The sequence below is a fragment of the Tauraco erythrolophus genome, chromosome 12 (genome assembly GCF_009769465.1).
Source record: "Tauraco erythrolophus isolate bTauEry1 chromosome 12, bTauEry1.pri, whole genome shotgun sequence".
Lineage (NCBI taxonomy): Eukaryota > Metazoa > Chordata > Aves > Musophagiformes > Musophagidae > Tauraco > Tauraco erythrolophus.
The window spans coordinates 22,054,605-22,073,241 of NC_141476.1; the positions used below are offsets into that span (position 1 = coordinate 22,054,605).

General features: G+C 39.4%; 1 protein-coding gene across 3 annotated transcripts in view; it reads right to left on the bottom strand.

The window, feature by feature from the left end:
- Window positions 1-18,637, bottom strand: part of IQSEC1 (IQ motif and Sec7 domain ArfGEF 1) — a 346,404-nt gene that overhangs the window by 40,073 nt on the left and 287,694 nt on the right. For all 3 annotated transcript variants that reach the window (XM_086618777.1, XM_086618776.1, XM_086618778.1), the window contains 2 exons: window positions 10,047-10,329; window positions 5,122-6,386 (listed from right to left, as the gene is read on the bottom strand). In XM_086618777.1, coding sequence (XP_086474903.1) covers window positions 5,122-6,386; window positions 10,047-10,329 — 1,548 coding nt within the window. The remainder of the gene's footprint in view (window positions 1-5,121; window positions 6,387-10,046; window positions 10,330-18,637) is intronic.

Consider the following 18,637-nt stretch of genomic DNA (forward strand, 5'->3'; position numbering starts at 1 on the left):
ATATAACTCTAGTCTCTGCTGAATTAACAAATGAATCTGAGAAATGCACTTTTATCGCTCATATTTTGTAACACCAGGCGCAGTCGCATCAAATTTTCAAGTTTTATTGAAACTATTTTATGAATACTCTGCTCTTGTGAGACCCCACCTCGAATACTGTGTCCAGTTCTTATACCCCACCATAAGAGAGACACAGATCTGTTGGAACGTGTTCAGAGGAGGGTCACAAAGACGATCCACAGGCTGGAGCGCCTCTGCTACGAGGGCAGGTTGCGGGAGCTGGGATTGTTCAGCCTTGAAAAGAGAAGACTGCGGGGGGACCTAATAGCTGCCTTCCAATACCTGGAGGGAACCTACAGGAAGGCTGGGGAGGGACTTTTTACAAGAGTGTCCACTGATAGGACAAGGGGAAATGGGTTTAAGTTGAAGGAGAACAGATTTAGATCAGATCTTAGGAAGAAATTCTTCAGTACGAGGGTGGTAAGACTTTGGAATAAACTGCCCAGAGAGGTTGTGGATGCCCTCTCCCTGGAGGTGTTCAAGGCCAGGTTGGATGGAGCCTTGAGTAGCCTGGTCTTGTTGAGAGGCGTCCCTGCCCATGACAGGGAGGTTGGATTAGATAATCTCTGAGGTCCCTTCCAGCCTGTGCCATTCTACGATTATGATTAATACAGAAAGCGCGTGTACCCCCTGCCCAAGAGAATGCTGAATAATCACCACGCCGTACTCTATTCCACACGGCCCACTCGGGTGTAACACGGCAGTCGGAGGAGACAGTAACTGAGGGCAGTGCTATCAACAACCATACCTGGCAGCCACGAACACTTGGCAAGGAGCCAGGGTTACTGCCACCCTCACGGTGGCACGAGAGGAGGGAACAGGGCAATATACTTCTTGCTACGCACGCGCAGCTCTGCACAGAATTACCATCTGCTACTACAGGCTGCAGAGTGGACCCAAGGGCAGGATATGTCTCCTCAGACTGCTCAGGTTAAAAACCATCCGGTCCTGTGTAATCTGTTAGAACCATCAGTGCATGGGCAGCAGAATGGAACCCGAAAAACATACCAGATTGGGCTACAATAACTGGTAAACCTGGTATTTCCAGTCTGCAGTCAAAACAAACATGAGAATAAAATCACAGCCCTTTTTATTTCTCTCTCTTTTTTTTTTTTTTTTTAACAGCAGCAGTCAAAAGCCCTCTTGAAGCCCTGTTTATAAGCAAACCAGTCTCAAAGGCTGGATTTGCATTGGCAGAGTTTGGAGCTTGCAAAATAAACCTTTCTAGGTAGTGTTTTCCTTCTGTCTATGAGAGAGGAATGGTTTCCAGTGTAATTTCTCCCAGACTACATCCCTTTCAAACTCCACTGAAGAAAATGCCTAATTCAGCACAGCTGGCCTCCCCAAGCCTCCCGGGGAGCCCCTGCACTCTGGGCATGCACCTGCAATCCTCTCTTTGGGAAAGCAATGAATGGTTCCGCACAGTCTGACAGCCTCTTGACAGCGCAAAGTCACTACTGCCATTCAAAACCAGGAGAACATACAGAAGCTGTAACTCAGTCGTAATTTCTTTGGCAGAAATCATTCTATTTAGGTGATATCGTGTGTTCTAGTACAGTGGATACCACAAAATATTTTGGTTAAAAGAAGACTTCTGCAATCAACACTAAGGCTCCAAACTGATTGCCGACTTATAGTTTGAAACAAATCCTATGGTCAAGTAATAAAACTGCTAGAAAAATGGTTTTCAATTATCTACAGTTTTTTCTCCACTGTCCTGTGTTCTCCATTCTCCAAGGACCTTTGTGCTACTAATGTTTTGCATATAGTGGGGATTAAGTGAACTAGACCACCAGCTGTGCTCAATTTTTACTCCGCCCATAACCTGCTATTCTAATAAAGGGCTTCTGTTAAGAAAACTGCGCTTCGGATTCTGAAAATTATTACTGTAATAGGAAAGCCAGAAAAATTACAAAGCATTTGTTGAAATTTAAATTGTGAGGATTATGCTTTTCCATGCTTTTTAAAACTTCATGCTTTCAACAATCCTAGTGAACAAAGCAGAAGTATTTACTCTACTACCATTCATGCACTTCTTTAACGTTCTAAACTCTTTGTGTTTCAGCCAAGCTTCATGTACCAGAAAGAAATAACATGATTATTTTTTAATTCAAGTTTGGAATCTTAATTTGCGAGAAAGATTTCAAAGATGCAATGAAGTTAAACAAAATCCTTGCAAAAGATATCCTTAACACTTCCTCTGGTAGATGCAGACATTTGGAAAAAACTTGACTTTTTGTAATAGGTAACTTCAAAGCCACTTCTTTCAGTTCTGCACACAGTCCTTCCACACGGGTGGAGCACACATCCTCTCAGGAGCTCGCTGCCAAGACTGGTGCTACTCCTTTATTTCATGATCATAAACGTGTCATGAGAGATCACATGGTCAAAAGGCATCTAAATGATTCTGCTGCATTAACGTACACTGGAGAGCAGACTAAAACATGTACCCCATCACGTCACAGATGTACATCTGGTCACAGGACAGGAAGCACCAGCAATTTGCAATACCGGACTGGACGCACAGGCGGACCCTTCTCGTACGAGATGCTGGGCAGTTGTGTTTTTGCCATGTCATGAGAAAGAGACTGTGAAGATGGGACTGATTTGCAGAAAGTCCATCTCACCTGCAGACCCCTTCCTAGCCTATGTCAAACCAAGTTGGGCAAGCCTCCTCTACACTGTTCTGCATGTGCAATAGCAGCCTTGGCCAAGGAAACCGACATCTAGGACGTGGTTTTCTTCTCAAAAAACGTTTGGACACCCAAGATGCTATGACATACTTCATGTGCTGAGAGCCATGAGCATAATGCTCAGAGTTAATTTAAACTAATGCACCCGTACAACACATATTTACAAGGAAAATGATTCTTCATCTTGAAGAAATCATCACCTGTAAATCCTGGCAAGTGCCTGAACACAATCTCTATCCCTTCGCTTATCTTACAATATGCAATTTGCAATCCTACTGATTCACTCTTAAGAGTCGCCCTCTGAACTTTTTAAAGAATAAAGCTTTGCAAGTTTCCCAGCTCTCTCTTTAAAAGACTTTACAGATTCATGCACCATCACATTCTGTGACGGTTCAATACCTGACGTTGCACAGGGGAAATAAGGCTATTAATGAAATGTCACAATCCATGGACTTGAAGAGCCATAATCAAAACCAAGATACATGGGATACTTGGGGACTGTCTGAGCTATCAATAGAGTCAGAGTGACTCAGCAGAAGGTAATGAGAATCTTCAGTTCTATATCAATACTGGAGATAAAACACAGCGGGGGAATGAAACAATCACACACAGCAAAAGATCACACGCAGAGGTGCTGCCCGGAGTTCTGCGCAGAGCTATCTTTTAGAACTCACTGTTAAGAAACTGCAAGTCAACTTACAACCAGCCAATATATAAAAAAGGTTGCTCTACTCTCTCTTCAAGTCCATACAGCAAGACCACTTAGATGTCTTTCAAATAACAGCCTCTATTCTTCCCTATTGCTGATGTTTATTTTTCACTCTCAGCCTCCTACTGATATGCCATGTGACTAGAAGCATCTAACAATTTCCAGTGCTCTCACTCATCACTGCACACTGCTTGAGCACCTTTTCCATTCACCTTCTTTCTTACACCTTTCTGCAACTGACTCAAAAGACTGTATTATCAAGCCTGAAGTCCACTGACCATTGACTGCTGAAGGCTTAACTACCATGCAAAAAAATGGAGCAAACACTAAGCGATTTAAATGTCAGCCCAACGGTACCAGCACCTTCCTCCCCACACCAAGGATGTTAATGTTTTCAACTCTTCTACAAAACCCAAATTGACATATCTTCCTACTCAGTCTACTTCATGAGCAATAAAAGCTGCAGAGATACTATGACTTACATACTCCCAATTGGTGAAAAGCTTCTGTAAAAGCCTATTAACTTTCTACAAAGATTTCACTGCTACCTGAAAAGGGAGGGCTGAAATCTTTTAAGCAGAAGGAGACTGTGAAGTAAGGTCTGGCAGCACACTGAAATACCTATTAGCTCTTTAGAAGCCACAAAATTTTCATAGAGAAATCCTGAAGTACTCCATAGAAAATTTCAAGAACTTAGACATGTGAGCTGCCAACAGTATTTTAAAGAAAAATAGAAACAAATTCTGACACCTAGCATCTTCCAGCTAAGCATTCTGAGGGGCTTTATAAGCATCGTTACCAGAAAAGGTTTGAGTAAACGATACCCACTCGAGGGCAGGGAAATCGACACACTAGGCATCAACTAAGCAGTGAAGAAAAACCAGGAACTACAATGCCAACCACCTAGCTGTTCTTAGAACTATCATAATCTGAAGATAATGAGCTCTGTGCAACTCCAGTAATGTGAATACAGAGCTTAGAGTAGTGTATTATTTGTTATTCTCTATCATAACATTAATGGTTTTCTACAGCCACATGGGAGTGTCCAAATAAGAAAGTGTTTCAGTAAAACAGAGAAACTTGAGAAAGTTATTTTCATACACGGGAAAATTAAGTCATAGGCAGAAATACAAATGTATGATAAATAATAAATATTTATGTAGCATAAAAATATTCAGCACATTGGTTTTTAGTATCAAAGCTTTGACGAAATCTACTGAACAAATTTCAGGCCTTGGCTGTGTTAAACAGGAAACTCATCTTACATGGCTCATGTATTCCCATATGGCAAGTTTTACGATACCTACACGATCAGGGCAAGAAGAAATTTGAATTTGTTATAACACCAAAAATGGGTCAGGATTAAGCCACCGTATTTTTCAAAAAGACAGACATCTGATGCATCTTCTTCAATAGTTTACTACCATATATATACACACACATAATTCTATTATTTCTTTTCCCCTGAAGCTGCTTAACTACGAAGACATCAACTTGTAAGTACTCTAACACGAACAGTCATCATGAGCAGCTTATTTTTTCACTGAAAAGTCAATATCAGACACCAGTCTTACTTATCTGGTACAAGAAAAATATTCCCGGTTCAGTGGCCATGCTCCTACCAAACACAGGGAGAAAAGGAGGAAACGCTGTACTTACTTGTTAAAAAGATTCAGTCCAATCCTGTAATGGCGTTTCCTGATAACATCGTTACTGAAGGCGGGGGAATCCCAGCTGTTGCGAGTTTCCTTGTGGTACGTTTGCTTGCTCAAGGTTTGCTCCCTTAGGCTGTCTCTAGAAGAAGATTCTGAGCTGCAATTTATGGTATCATTAGAGTTAGAAGTGCTGTTGATGCTGTCATTGTCCCCATCAGAATAATCAGACTCTGATTTGCTTTGCCTGTTGGCCGTGCCATTGATAGCTAAATGACTATCTATAGGCCTAGCCCTGTGTCTTGCCTCCTGTTCCTCTCGGGATATAATCTTGGCGGGAATACTGTGAGGGATGTGTTTGGGGCTTCCTTGTTGACTAGTGATCCCCCGGTCATACGCATTTTGTCTCTTTAATGAACCCCTCTCTGAGCGATCGCTCAAGTCCACTGAACTGTCACTGGGCGGCTCTATGGTTAGCAATGGTAGATGGTCCATTCTTATCCTCTGTTCCTGACATTCCAGTGATGGGGTGCTCCTGCAGCTCGTATCAGTGTCTAGCTTATCGTCTTTGTGGGTCATGGACCAGTACTCTTGAGAAGAGTTCACAGACCGGAGCCTCAAATCGGATTCTGTGCTGGACGGTCTGTCTACTGACTGGGAAAGGGGAAGGGGCGGAGATAACTCTTCCTCATCAATATATAACGTAACATCACTGTATGATGCTGTCATCTCGTCAAGCTTCCTGTGATCCACATTGTGAATTGCTGGTTTAGTTTGAGCACAACTATCCCTTTCCATTTCACGACTTCTGACTTGATCCGGAGTCTGGACTTCATCAGAGTGTAAACTACGGCAATTCAGTGCATCATCAATTGACTCTGCAAGGGATTTCACTTGCCTGGAAAAAGCATCCTCCAGTTCTGTTATAGCATCAGCAAAATCAGTAGATGCTGCTGGAGACTTCATTGTAGCCGACTCTCCAAGGTCACCACATTCAGACGGTACCAGGGATCCCAGCTTTGACCCATCATTTGTAACAGAAACTTGTTTTCCTTCAAAGTAAGAGCTGTGGACTTTCTCAGGTCCTTCAAAGGAAAACTGCATTCTCATATTGGACAGTACAATGCGTCTTGACATACGATTTTCAGACATAGAACTTCTAAGACGCTCGAAGTTTTTGTTCATCTGATACTGGCGAAAAGCTGTTTGTATGGTACGAGCAGCATGTCTAGTTATGAGACGGCCTCCATATTTCCGTTCTAGCATTTCCACCTGTGAAGGGGTGAACACAATTACTGTGTAACTCGATGCGGGTTAGAACGAAATGAAAGTAGAACAAAACAAATTTTCTTTTAACACCTTTCACATTCAAAAATTTTTCAAAGTTTATGCTGGTTTTGAAAGTAAAAACTCAAAGCTCCAGACTAACAACTGCACAACAGAGAACCGAATAGTGAATTGCATGTGTCACCATAAAAATACAGACAAAAACACAACTACGTGAACACTGTCATCTAAAACCAAGGTGTTGGCAATCTGTGTGTTTAGATTTTGGTTTTCACACACTAGGCATTGGTGTGCCCGTGTCAAAGCAGACAAGCAGCACTCTAATGCAGGGTAATGCAGCCATTCTTTCTCCGTAGGGACAACTGTAGAGACGTGAAATCCAAGTACAATGCAAATTGCTGTATCTTGGGAGTAAATTCTGAAAGTAACCATCACCCTCCCAGGCACGCGTCGCTTTCTACATGAATAAAACCAGGTAGCATCCTTCCCCCCAGGCCTGGTATCAAAGCAAAACTGAGCTTCCCACACCACACGCTTCCAGAGAGGTTGCTCTGATAGAATATCCAGACACTTGTTGTCTTCCTCAAACAACAACATATTTTAGATTTTCTAAATACAAATTCAAATGTATTTTCATTCTTGTAATTACACTCAACAATGCCGGTTTTCCAATTAACAGAGCGAATATGCAAAATACATACATAATAAATGTTATCAATTTAACCTAGTGAAAATGACGTATAATATTTTTGGAATACTCATTAGATATTTTCAAATCTTTCCTTCAAAAACATGAAAAGCATCACTTACTTAAAAAACACTGACCAAGATTAATAACTAATTTTTTTTTTCTAATATTTAATTACTGTTCTGATTAGTCTTTGCTGGATCCATATTATACACAAACACAAAACATCCATCACAAATCAATATACTACAATTAAAACCACCATTCTTCTGGAAGCATTTTTGTATCAGTCCATGTAATTTTTGTAATACTCCAATGATTCAAGTTATTTGACCTCGCTTGCAAATCCAGGTACCTTTTCTGACTGACACCATGTTTTAATTATTTGTAGTACATGCAGGTGCACACACTACCCCTCTTCCTCATACTCTGGAGATCTCTCCAAGTAACTGTTAAGTTCAGATATTGATGTGCAGATGGGCTTCATCCCCCTTCTATGGAAGGAACTAAATGGTATTAAAAAATATTTTCTAGTCCATTATGTCTACTATTTGGGAGTAGCTGATGTATGTCTTTCAGCTCCTATTCCCCTTCCACATTCAAGATGAACATCTGGTTCAATGTTTTTAAATGTGAATCACTAATTTTTACTATTTTTTTTTAATTCTAGGTACAGTTACTGGCATAACTGAAGAGGTTGAGTTCTCCAATGGGCTCAGATCAGGATTACTCCTAAGGAATTGTCCTTCTGGCCGTATCTTGAAACTTCTTTTTACTAAGCTCAAAAAGCTGTGACTGATCTCCAAGCTGGGAATCTGTAAACCTCTGCATAATTTTCTACAGTTTTTCTTCAAAAAAATTGTTTAGCCTTTCACTGCCAAAGGAGGGTTATATTATCCCCACATCTGCATGTCAAAGAGGCTATGAGGTTACTTGTCAGGCATTCTGAAGATTAAAAAAAATGATTAAGAACTTCTGTCACAACCCTGCCACTGCTGCCACACATTTGCTACTCTTTCTATCCACAGTACACATTAGGTCACATGAGTTTAAATAAATTGTAAGCTATTATTTTGCTGGACTAATCTCAAAACAAATGATGAATTGTTAATTTAGTTATTCTCTCAAAATTAAATGTCAAATCTAAATAAAAGAGAACTGGCATAGCTGGTGTGAAAGAATAAAACAAAACCTAATATTCTATAAAATAAATGATCTGGATTTTATTCTTGCAAACAGGCTGTTGTCCTTCAGGTTTACACAGAAAATGACATCATAATTGATTATCATAAATTAAGAAGCTTTGGTGGGAATTTTAATTATGGGTATTTTAGAATTTGCCTAGATGATTTACTAGACTTGTGACTAATATTTCTAATAAATTTTAATGCATATTTAATGCACCTTTTTAATGCATGTTTAAAGCACGTTGCCTGTAGGTAAAGCTTTGGACAGTTTCCTAAATTGTTTTTAAGTATCTTCTGAGATTTCAGTGAGAGCTTTTCAAGAGCAGTAAGCAACTCTTCAGTATCAAGCTGCCTTTATGTAGCGCTGTCACTTTTTATTGTGTAGAACTCCCTGAACAAATAAAAAATAACAGCTGCAGTCCTCATTCTCTATCAAACTGGCACATAAGGACAGATGGAACGAGGCTCTGTGGAGTATCTGCAGTGCAGGAGACCTCTTTAGTAAGCCTAATGCTATATCAATCCCTTACGAGACATCTAGCAAAACAGACTGCCAAAGGTGAAGAAGCAAGTAATCTTTTAGGTCTCACAAGGAGGTCCAATTTAATAGCAGAGCTGGCATAATTTAGATCAAGAATCACAAACTTGATATGTCCACACTCCAATATAGAATTTGATGAGCATAAAGGCTAAACTAAACTCATATTTGGTATCCCAAATATTGGCTTCAACTTTAAGTCAGAGCTTGAGCTCTGTCCTTCCCAGTCTCTTTGGAACAACATTATGGAATTCTCCAACCTGAAATTTTAGAACAATACATATGACAAATGAGACTTAGCCCCTATAAATGTCACCTGACTACCAATGTGTGATCCATAATCAGGTGTAGTTTGCTTCCTGCCTGAGGAATTCTTCCTGCTTCCACTTTTGCCATGGTAACATACAAGTTGGAGTGACTATGCAATACACTGCAGTGATTCACAGGAAACAAAATATTCTGTGACAAGTGTGATGCCTAAGGACCAAAAAAACCCAAACAAACGAAAAATATGGATGTATTGGCTACTGCTCATCTCTCAGTGAAATCCAGTGCGACCTGCATGTTTGCTTACCTTCAGCTATTACAGTGTCATTTTCAAATGGTAAATATGAACTTATATGACAACAAACATATCTCAGGTAGGACTTCCTTCAGAATAAAGCTTAGAAGGAATGGCTGAGGCTGACTGTCTTACAGAATGTCTTTTTAGGGATAAAGGCTTTGAATATCTACATAGACTCCATCCACCACTTCGGAAAGCACATGGGAGTTCTGCCTAGTTGAGCAAAACCAATTAAGACCTCGAATTCACCTCACGGATTTGAGAGAATATCAGTTGCAAACAGTTCTTCCTTTCTGTCTGCAACAACAAAACTATCCAGGTTTCAAAAGGACTCATTTTCTTAGAAAAATATTTTGCATTATTACATTCTAATACTTGTCCCAAGCATGAAATCACAATTCCTAGTAGAACTATTTTTACTATTAACACTGCTAACATATCTTTTAAGTGTTTCTTCAGGAAGGGCGGACGGGGTGAGAGACACAGGGACGACACAGGAGAAGTGTCAAAACCTCAGAAATGCTGGCATATGACTATTTTGAACTAAGGTGGTTGCAGGAAAAAAAGGGCATTTGCAGCATCACAACTGAAGGGATGGTAAAAAAGATTTTTCCCAGCTTACAGACATGTTGCCACTGTCGTAAATGAAGTAACAAAGCTCAAATACCTGCTTATCTTGTAGGTCTGAAGAGAGTTCATAGCTCTCAGAAAGTGATCTTGACCTTTTAATAGCTTCTTCCTCTGCTTGTTTTCGCAGTATGGATGTTGAGTGCTGAAGTTTCGGCCTCCGAGATCTTTGTTGTCCAGGGGAGACAGAGTACAGCCCGTAAGCAGAATGATCGTAATGGTCTGGACTTATGGCTGAACTGTGTGTTATAGGTCCTTGATGGTAAGTTGATGGGCTATCCAAGGATGTGCCAGTTTCACTGCTTGGAGCTTCACCCTCAACACTAGACAGAATGAAGAGACAGGAAAATCCTCAGGTGAGTGTTGTATACCAAAATTCTCAGCAACAAATAGCATAGTTTTGCTTAGGATCATTTTACGCAGACATCCAGCACGTTTTGTTCCAATTCAGATGCAGTTAATACAGGGTAACATGGCTTTCATGTGAAACACCATCATTTTCACTGCAGCCTAAGCAAGTCTCTATTTCTGGTGCAGAGGTCATATTTAGAGCAGGAGTAAACTTCTAATTTCTTATCAGACTGCTCATTTCCAAGTTGTTCTATTTCAAAATGACAAATACTTATTTCTTTCCTTGCTTTGACAAATAAAAACAATACTTTCTTACTGTTAGATTGCAGTTTGACATAAAAGGATTCCTTTTGTGTTACTCAACGGAGATTTGGGATTTAATGGATCTTGTGAGCTACTATGCTTCTAGAAACTGAAGTCGGGAAAAAGTACCTACAGGAGAAATCTCATTTATTTCTCTGTTAGTGGAAGTCTGCTCCCATGGGATACTTTTGGCATGCTTTGTAGTAAAGCATCCCAAGGGATGGTGCTTCTAGCTAATGAAAGCAAAATAAGGTTCAGTTAGGGAAAACAAAACAGGAGCTATATGGCAAGCAAAACACTCTGTTTTCACATGAATGCTGTTATTGCTAAGGAATAAAGGAAAACAACCTTTATATTAAAAGCGCTGTACACAAGCGTAAACATTTTAAAACTGACTCCTATTAAGGTTTATGCTGAAGTACTGATGACTAATAGTAATTACACAATAGTAATCACATTGCAATAGAGTATGCACTTTCACTCTTCCATCTTTTTCATATGTTTCACATAAATATTTACTCTATCTCATCCTGTGTACACAGAGCATTGATAGAAAACCAAAATTTTATTTTTTTTTTTTTTTTTTAATCACTCAAAAGATTTAGTAACCACTCCACACATGTACGAATATAAGCATTTGCAGCACTTCCCTTACCTTTTAGTTTAGGAACAGGTACATCCAAACTCTCAAGCAGTAAAATTCCGTATTCCCACCACACCCTGTATTTCGTATTTTGCTTTCATTCACATGCATACAAACACAAAAAATAAAGTGCTCCTGCTGTCTCTTAGGAACGAAAGTGCTGTGACCCTTGCTGCACACACATACCACAGCAGTCCCTTCAACAGTTCAAAGTACAGAGAGATTTCTGAAAGAACGCTCTCCGTCGGACCACAGTGCCAGAAGAGATCAAGGTTAACGCTGGCAAAACTCTCCCAGCTTGAACAGTGTGTACTTTCCAAAATGAAGGAGAAAAAAGCCCCTTAGATTTCTCAAAATGTCTCTATAAACATGTAAAACCGAAAGCAAGTCCTCTTTCTTTGCCCATCAAAATATGACTCTACCCAAAAGGTATTTTCAAACATACTTTACCCAAGCTGGAAATATTTTCAGTGCGCACACTTCACTTTTTCCAAAAAGGAAGTTGACAGGAAGCTAATCCCTTTCCCTCCGTGATACAGCTGGCTTTCAACTTAGCAGAGCTTTGTGAGTGACATTGAAACTGTGTAACCACCCATTAAAAACAAACAAATGCTGCTCTCTGAAGTAGCCATTAAAGAAAGCAGTCCGATACTGAAGAGCTTCACATTCTCTCCTGAAATACTAAAATATGTTTCTGTTCTGCTAATCGTGAGGCCACACTATTTTGTACATCACCGGTTCCTAATTGCAAGCCTATTTGGAAGAGCTTTTCATACAAGTATGGTAAATGTGTTTGTAACAGGAAGTCAGGAATTATCACTATTTCCCCCTTCCTAGGTTTTAGGACATTTTTTGCCTACCTCACCCTTAAATTGTGAACTTTAATAACCCTTCCACACTGATTATAATCTCATGTTGACATCTTACTAATGATACCTTCAACAGATCACTTAACGTTTTCATCAACAAAAAGGATACTGCTTTAATCAGAACAAACTGGAAGGGGGTCTGCCCAAGGCTCTGATTAAACTTAGGGGTTTCTTCTTTATTTTCAGTTTGCCTTTTGTACTGTTTGCAGACCTAGCTGTGATCCTTGACTGACTGTAACGCGTGATCTCGCTGTGCTCACAGGCCCATTCCGTGCTGTCACAGCTGACCTTTGAAGCAGGGAAGTAATTATCTCTTACAACAGGCGGCCTCCTGCACAGCAGCACGACAGCCTCTAAAGCAAACAAGCGTGCACGGTCAGCACTGTGGATTTGAAAGCTTTCTGCCATTCCGCCCTTCCTTGTCCGTTAAGAGCAGCTGAAGCTGGATACGAGTTATTTCATAAAAAAGAAACACGCCTTTTGCTGACAAGGAAAAGCAGCTTGCTTTCCACTTCTTACTACTTTACATATGTTTGGAAAAGAAAACTATTTCAACGAATACGACTTGTGTGAGGCTTTCAGGATAAAAAGATGTACTGCTCCACTATGGAGGAAGTGCATGTAGAACCTTGAGTGTGGAACTGAGAATCATCCTGCCCGTGTCTGTTTTGAGAGGGTATGTTAAAAAGGGGACCTTTGCTTCAAAAACTTCAGGACATGAGCCAGCCACTGCAGGGTTAGAAGGGTGGGTTTTATCCATGCACTTGTTAAAAATGTCAGCACACAAAAATGTCAGAGACTCTGCTCCAGGCTGGCAGCAAGAATTGGAGTGAGTCCCCTACGACTAGGGGAGAGGTTAGATACTTCTTTAGCACTGCTTCACTCCCAGTATCCACCTTGGACACACCATCTTTCTCAGATGGATGAGAAATTAAGTACACTGCAAAAACAGACAACGTAACACTTGACTCAGTCCCAACTGGAATTAGAAAGAACTTCTTAATAAAGGTCTCCGATTTGAGGCATCTACCACCTACTATGCATGTCCACTGTATTACTGATAATTTCAGTGTTTTAGAAACAAAAAAGCTAGTGGATGACTTTAGTTGATCTCCCTGCAATGTGCAGTGGCATATTACTAGGGAGACCGGCAAGATGCTAAGTATTTCAATTGTGTAGCATTAGGATAATGCCAAACAGTTGAAATTAACCTTTCATGTTTAGAACTCCAATTGTTTTATCACACTCCTGTTTCAGCAGAAAACAGACATTCGTTATCTGCCAAGCCAGAAGAAGAGAGGTTGCTTGCCAGTATTTTACAAAGCAGAGAATGGAGCTGCTAAACAGTGAAAATGGAAATTAAATATTGTAAAATAATTAGTACTGTTAATATGACTTTGCATGAACAAAACTTTAAAATAGAGCCATGGAAAAACTTTGCTTCTTTGTACATCTCCACTGCTTTTTTGAAAGAGTGGCCAGCACTGACTGAATCAGTATTTTATCAAAATTGACACTGGAAGTTTCTTCCTGCATAAACCTCAACTTGTAATACTGTTAAAAAATAACCCCAAACACCACTGTATCAAGGAACAACAGGGAAGAAGAAAGGCTTAAAAGAAAAATAGAAACAGATCGAGTGCAGTATTTTTAACACACCTAAATGGATATGTAAATCTATTGGTGAAACTCAGATTAATTTTACTTTTTCTAATGAATATAAACCAGCATTAAATACTAAACATAGATGGATTCAGGCTTTTTTGTCCTTTGTGTGTGTATGGCCCCAGACTTCCTGCAAGAGCTAAGCCACACACTGCAAACACTTTTCCATTAAAATACATCTGCTGAAGGGACATATGTGCGGGCAAGCAGGATCTGCTGGCTTCACCGGCAAGGCAGTCAGACAAGGGTAATGCCCACAGCGCCGCTAACACCCTCTTGACCCGTGATGCACACTGAACTCGAACGGCGACAGAACCAGAGCTCACTGCTCTGGCAGAATCAAAGACTAATACACCAACGCGCACGCGGTGGCTGCCAAAAGCTGCTATCTGACTTGTTTGCCTGGGTGTCAAAGCTGGGTCACAAGGTGCAGGGCCGTACCTGTGCACTACGGTTGCACACGATAGATCTAAGCTGACAAAATGTGAAGTAGATGTTGTTGCTAGGCTAGAAACAGGTTGTGGGTTTCACAGTTATTTCCCACTATTCAGGTGACAGAGCTTTTTCTCATTAGGTAATTCTTGAAATAAACTTGTCTCCTTCTTCCCTTTGCCTAATGGCCAAATGTAGTTACGTGGTTAGCTGCGACCGAAACAAAACATTTCCTCTCTGGGCATTTTAGCAGCAGAAACCTGGCACGTCTTTTCTTGCCCATCTCTCATTTTACACCTTCAGTCATTACTACCGATCACAAAGGTTCTAATTAGTAACCAGTACCCTAAACACTTTCGTATTTTAAAATAACATATTATTCAGTATGTTTGACTATCTACTGTCATTCTTCAATTTATTTTTCATTTTTATATTTACACCTTCCTTTTCTTTCAAATCTTGCCAAACTATTATCTCAGTAAAACCAAAAATAAGCACAATGAAGACAAAATTTTGAAAAACAAGAAAACTTTAACTTTTAAGCTTAAAATGGAAACTGCAAAGAGTCCTCGAGACCTAAATTTCAGTAAGGAGCAAACCCCAAGGTTTTCCATGAGTATAAACTTACTCATTCCACTGACAGTAATGGCAAAATGATCAGAGAAGCTGCAGGTTTGGATCCATACGCACAAGCATTTACCTCTCAAAGAGACTACACTATGAAAGAGAGATGACAATGAGAAAAGCAGAAATTCCCTTTTCACGGAGGCCCAGTACCTTATCTTTAAAACCATGTGCATGTAAAGAGGAAGTATATAACAATAACATCCAATGCAAGGAATTATTCTGTATTCCCACTCACTCCAGAAACCTCACAGTTTCCAAGTAGTGAAGTGTCCCAGTGCATTTGTAGGACTAAAATACAAACATAACAAGAACATATGCGTACAGAAACCATCCAAATGTTCAAGCCAGTATGTTGCAGATTTAGTTTGGAAGTAAAAGCAACAAAGAAATTCAACATGCTTCTAAATAATGTAAATGCCAAGCCAAAACTGCATGGAACATTTTAAAATAGAACCAAGAGACCCTCCCAGCAAAACAGAGTAAATACTCGAGAAATTCTTTTACCAATGAACATTCTCTGAAATCACTAGTTATTTTCATCATTCATTTAGAATGGATTTTCAACAGTGTCATATAAAGACATGAAATTGAAAACAGGCCCTAACAACTGGATGCTACACGCATGAGAACCAATCCACATTATATCCATCCTGTGAAAAAATCTGGTTTGGACATACAGAGAAGTATGACAATACAATAAGTTTGCACTGCTACATCTCAAAGATTTTGCCATAGCGTTTTATATCCTTAAAAGTATGAACACAAGTACAAAGGTATACAGAGTAAGTTCCTTTTCTTCTAAATTGTGAAAAGTATGCACAATATGAATACAGTAAGAAAAATACAGCCAACTTAAAATTCTAGTCAGCACGAGATAATAAAAGCACTCAGCCTCGCCGTAACACTACAACTGCTCTGTTCTTTAGGAAGCAGATGGTTTTTAAAGCATGACTATGGTAGAGTATCACTTGCCAGAGACACCAGTCAAAACTCCAGGCAGTCCACATAACTTGAATTCAAATTGAACTTAATGAAGGATTTATACATTTATTTTATTTGTTGCTACAGTGAAGCATTTGCATGAGTAGTTCTTCATGAATCCCTCAGTCAAAATCCACCCCTTCTCTAACTTGCCTACTTTTCCCTGAATCCATGTAATTTTTTCTCTTCTTCAGGAAAAATGCACGTAAACCTGGTTCCCTTTAAGTCACATCTACCGACAGAACAATTCGGCAAGCTTATTTTCTTCCTTTGTCCCAGAAACTTTTCTGACCATAAGTGCTAATATGATATCCAGTTGAAGTACCTAGATACCTAGGGACTCTGCCATATGATTTATGAGATGGATTTAAATGCAAACCAAAGAGCAAAGCTTTTTGTATTAAAAACTCATTTCATAAACATGATTCCCAGTAAAACTTCTGCCTCACTCAAAAATAAATATCCAATATAAATAGTTCTAAATGCCTAGGAAGGAAGAAGTGCTACACATCTATTTTACACCAACTAACTCCTTTTAAAATTCAGAGGTTAAAAAAGTCAAACTCCGATCATAACTCCTAATTATAGATACCCACTTGAAATGGATCCCAATTCTCTACCTAGCTCAAAGAACGCAGACCAGAAGTCACCCATGGAACAAACTCCGAGTAACAGAGAGAAGCACGATGGCAGCTGCTAGAGCAGCTGGTATGGTCAGATGCTTCCAACACGAAGCCTGAAAAAAAGACATTTAAACAGCAAAAAATTTTTAGGTCAAATCTAGGCATTCCACATAGGAACAAACCTCTACAAAAGTTAATTTCTTGCATATAACTTTGTCCTTCCAGATGCAACGAAGTCCTAATTTGAATGTGAAATTTTTAACGACAATTAGAAACATAACACTGTTACTACAACTATGACTCCCCGTACACAACTTAATCTGAATATAAGCATTCATTTGACACAAGGGTACACCCCACTGCTTCAATGTTGGCTGACATTTCCGTACCTGTGGTGCTTTCTGCTATAAATGAGGAGGTGTATTTAATTAAAGCTCTGATGTATGCATTGTATTATCTCAAATTACTCTCCACAAGAAGTTTAATGTAACTTCTTTAAATGCAAAACTAGGCACACGTAGTTCATACAAGCTAGTTTTTTAGCATTTTTCTTTCCCCCCACTCCACATTACATTATTCCCCAATGGAGTGAGACCATTTGAGCAGAAGTACATTATTAGTACAGTTTGTAACAGATTAGAATCTAGTTTGTACTGCTACGCCTGTTTTGCGCTGTCTAGTAAACAGCAGTCAATTATATCAAGAACTTAAACAAATCCCTGAATTCAATAAATGCAATAACATTATCAAAACAATCTACCTTCAAACATACACTGCCAAAAGTTCAAAGCCATTATGATGGACAACGGTATTCACAGGCAGTGACAAAAGCTTTGATCCAGGACAGAAATATTGACCAACTTGTTTTACTTAGAGTGCACTCTCAATTCAGCTGTTCCTGTTAAAAACAAATGAAACCTTTGAATGCACATCAAAGTACTGTCCCAGGTAATTCACCTCACTGAAGTTAAATATCATTGCAAGAAAAATCCAGACAAAATTTGCATGTGTCTCAGAAGCGAACACTAACAAAGCTACCGCTTCAGCCTGTAATGTTCTGTGTAATAAGACTGCCAATAACAGACAGCTGAAGTTCAAACACAGGCTGATGACCATTGACAGAGCGATCAGAGTTCCACAACTACCACTGCGTGCACCACAAATGTTCAATTGCAATCCAAGTCCTGGATTCAAATTTACAGAAAAACCCCAACATCTACTGACTTGGACACTACCAAGTTTTAATTCTCACTAAATAATCACATAAAAGGCATTAACAAATTTTTTTTTTTTTTTAAAAGGGCATTTTGACCCACCATCTTATATGCCATCAGTAGTAGTGGAGAGTAGGGGAAGAAAAGAGATTATTTTCTCCATGTCTCCATGCCAAAACAGCATAGGAATTAATGCACTGTCTCTTCTCAAATGGAGATGCACAACAGCAAGATGAAAAGAGAGCTAAATGAAAATCTACTCAACTTCTGCATTTTAATGAACAACCTTTATAACAGATTTAAGAACTAAGAATATGCATTTGAAAAGAGCTTACTTGAGATTATCTTCAGCTTCCAAGGAGGAGCAGGAAGGTTAAACACCTCACGCATCACCTTTATCTCAGTCAAACAGTGGCAGCACATTGGCTAGCAGACACAAGTATTTACTACAGAAGGGTCAACCCACCCTCACCCAGTACCTGTTTAATGCCTTGTGAAGCCTATCTGCTAAAGGCAAAGCTGTATTTTATTTTCATTATTTAAGAGCTGGAAAGTAACAAAGGAGAGTGACAGCATCAACAGAACTTGAATATAGTCTACAAACGTTAGCTTCTATCTCAAGTAAAGACAGACAATGTCATCCTCTGCTAATCTGTGTTAATCATCACCCACCGTATGTTTATTCAGCAATGACTGTATTCCATACTTCAAACTCTTTTAAAAATTGATAAAATATAATTAAAAGATCACTATGGTAAAAATTTGAGGCTCGTGGCTGGATAAATAGTTCTCAAATTTATCAGCTCAATTTTTAGAGGGCTTTTTATGGTCATTTCCTCCTCTTCATGGGTCAGCATAGAACATACTAACATCAGAAAATGTCATATATGCTTCAAAAGAATGCTCACCTTCTTATAGGGACT